Source organism: Chlorella variabilis (assembly GCF_000147415.1).
Source record: "Chlorella variabilis unplaced genomic scaffold CHLNCscaffold_5, whole genome shotgun sequence".
In the NCBI taxonomy this organism is placed as follows: Eukaryota; Viridiplantae; Chlorophyta; class Trebouxiophyceae; order Chlorellales; family Chlorellaceae; genus Chlorella; species Chlorella variabilis.
In genome coordinates this window covers 1,370,519-1,373,485 of record NW_005435083.1, presented here as the reverse complement: position 1 = coordinate 1,373,485, position 2,967 = coordinate 1,370,519, and the positions used below count along the sequence as shown (strand labels likewise).

Here is a 2,967-nt window from a genome sequence, read left to right as displayed (position 1 = left end):
GGGAAGCCAGCGCCCAATTGCGGCGCTGCGCACTAAAGCAGCAAAGCAAAGCAGCAAAGCAAAGCAAAGCACAGCATGGAGTTCTTGTCGCCCCCGGGTAGCTCATTCTCATGCATTGAGCTCGGCACAGCAATATCAGTAGGTGGCGCAGCGAGAAACCGATGGCAAGCGGCGCTTCTGACGCCATCTTCGCCCAGCTGCAGCTGGGTATCGCCTTCGACAAGAAAAAATGGAAGAAACAGATAGATCTGTTCGAGAAGCCCGCTGAGCTGCCCGGTGCGCGTTCCCACCTTGCGCACCGATAGTGCATGCCGCGCAGCGCCCTCCCTTGACGCCCCCACATGGGCAGCCAGAGTGACAAACATCTGAACATGGCATGCATGCATGCAGGCGCGCCGCCACAGCACCACCAGCAGACAGCAGCGCCGCCGGCCGCCGCCGCCGCCGCCGCTGAAGCCCCTGCGGCGAATGGCGCAGGCCGCAAGAAGAAGACCAAGCAGAGGACCAAGCGTGCTGACGCAGAGGCTGCCGAGGCTGCAGGAGAGCCGGAAGGAGCAGCCGCAGGCATCGCCCTGTTCCGCGGCCAGCCGGGTGGCGGCGTCGGCAGCACGCCAGCGCCTGTGTTTGTGGACAGCGAGCCGCAGGTGCAGACAGGGGACCCTTTCGAGGAGGCAAACGTCATCCGCAAGGCACACAGAATCAAGGCGAGTCGGAAGCATGCACTTGGCGTGATGCACCCGCTGCTGCGGATGCTAGCGGCCACGCACTGCGGCAACTATGGCACAACTGGCAGCAAGCCCGCCTGCCTGAGCCATGCCCGCCTGCAGGTGTCTGGCAGCGCGCCCCCGGCGCCACTGCGCAGCTTTGCGGAGCTCGAGTCGCGGCCCGGCTGCAGCCGGCGGCTGCTGAGGTGCGGGGCAGGCCCTCGCCTCCCTCTGCCTTACGCCGCCATCTGCCGTGGCCACCCGCCGACACCACCGAAGCCAGGGACAGAGCCAGTTCCGCCCCTTCCGCCAATTCCTGGCCCCCTCTCCCCCTCTTTGCACCCTCACATCGCACCCACAGCGGCCTCATGGCACATTTGGCTGACCCACCCACCCATCCCCTCCTCCACGCAGCAACCTGGCTGCCGGCGGGTTTACCGAGCCCACCCCAATCCAGCGCCAGGCCGCCAGCGCGCTGCTGGCGGGCCGCGAGCTGCTGGCGGTGGCGCCCACCGGCTCCGGCAAGACGCTGGCCTTCCTGCTGCCGCTGGTCATGCGGGTGCGGCAGCTGAGGGCGGAGGCGGAGGCAGAGGCGGTGGCGGCGGCGGCGGATGCTGCAGGCGGGGTCGAGGAGGAGCAGGGGGAGGGCGCGGCGGCGGCGGGCGGCGAGGGAATCAAGGCGGTGGTGGTGAGGTGAGGCGGCCTGGCGCATGCATAGCGCCGCCGCCGCAGTGCGTGCTGGGCTGGCCCGCAGGATGCGGCGCTCCCCGCCAGGCCAGTGTTTCACACCCCGCCGCCGCCTATCCCCTTCCCTGCTGCCCCCTGCGCCTGGACCCTCCCCCCGCAGCCCCACAAAGGAGCTCAGCGTGCAGACGGCGCGGGTGCTCAAGCTGCTGCTGCCCGGCCTGCGCATCCGGTGCAGCGTGCTCAGCAAGTCGACGGCGGCGGGCACCGACTTTGGCAAGGCACGCGGCGCCCGCCTGGGCCGCGTGTGTGTGTACATGTGTTCTGGGCATGCCGCGTGCGTGTGTCTGCTGACGCTGGGAGAACTGTTGTGTGTGCCGGTGGGAGGGCCAGCGCGACCCGTGCTGCCGCTCCCCGGCACTGGCGGCGGCGTGCGCCACCCGGGTTTGCCTCGCACCCCGGCTGCACCTGCCGCCTCCCTCCGCGCCGGCGGCTGATGCGCGGCGCGCCTGCGCGTGTGCTCCCTCCCCCGCGCTGCCTGGCGCAGGGCTCAAGGAGGAGCGGGTGGCGGCGGAGGCTCTGTACGCGGAGATCGGCGTGCCGCCCCCCACCGCCGCCTCCAACGGCATCGACAAGCATCAGCTGGTCGCTGACGTGGCGGCCGCGCTGTACGCGTCCAAGGTGGGGGCTGGCTGAGGAGAACCCCTTGTCGCTGCCGCCGCCGCAGCCGCCGCAGCCGCGCTCTGCCGGTCCCGCCCGCCTGGCCTGTGGCCTGTGGCCTGTGGCCTGTGCTGTGTCATGCCTGGCCCCGCCTACCCAGCCCGGCGTGGCCCCCAGCCTGCCTGCCTGGCCAGCCCCGCTCCACTCTGCCCTGCCCTGCCTCCCCGGCTCATCATCCCCTGCCCTGCCTGCCTGCCTGCCCTTGCCCCCCCGCCCTCTCCCTCCCCGCCCCTCCCGCAGGTGTGCAGCTACGCGCAGGGCTACAACATCATCCGCGCCAAGAGCCTGGAGCAGGGGTGGGAGACCGACCTGGGGGCGCTGGCGCGCATCTGGAAGGGGGGCTGCATCATCCGCGCAGGTGGGGCGGCGGGGTGTTTGTGTGGGGGGGAATGGGGCGCGTGCTCGCCGCCCTCCCCTGGCGCCCTGCCCTGCCCCTTCTCCCCTTCACAGATACACGTCACACCACACAGGCCCCGCCTCCCTCACACCCACGCCCCTCCAGCGTTGCGTGCTCCTCCACTTCTCCGCGCTCCTGTGGGCGCCCCACCCCGCACACCCACCCACCCGCCCCCGCACCCCCCCGCATCCTCCCGCAGGCTTCCTGGACCGCATCAAGCAGGCGTACCAGCGCAACCCTGAGCTGCCCAACCTGCTGGTGGACCCCGAGTTTGCAAAGGACCTTGGGGACAGGTGGGCAGGCAGGCAGCAGAAGGCAGGCAGGCCGGCCGGCAGGATGAAGACATGGAGTGTGTGTGGGGTGCCTGGGCGACGAGCTGGCCGCTTGCAGGCGTGTGCTTGCATGCTTGCTGTGCTGCTGCCGCCGCCGGCCTGCCCTGCCGCTCAGCCCCTGCGGCGACCC

The 2,967-nt window shown here is 70.7% G+C and overlaps 1 protein-coding gene across 1 annotated transcript in view; it reads left to right on the top strand.

Annotated features, from left to right (window-relative positions):
• Positions 1-1,931: 1,931 nt before the first annotated feature.
• The window catches only part of CHLNCDRAFT_21181 (hypothetical protein), a gene marked incomplete at both ends in the record, with an annotated part of 1,412 nt that continues 376 nt past the window's right edge, over positions 1,932-2,967 (top strand). The window contains 3 exons of the mRNA XM_005849811.1: positions 1,932-2,069; positions 2,349-2,466; positions 2,705-2,856. Of these exons, the coding sequence (XP_005849873.1) occupies positions 1,932-2,069; positions 2,349-2,466; positions 2,705-2,856 (408 nt within the window). The remainder of the gene's footprint in view (positions 2,070-2,348; positions 2,467-2,704; positions 2,857-2,967) is intronic.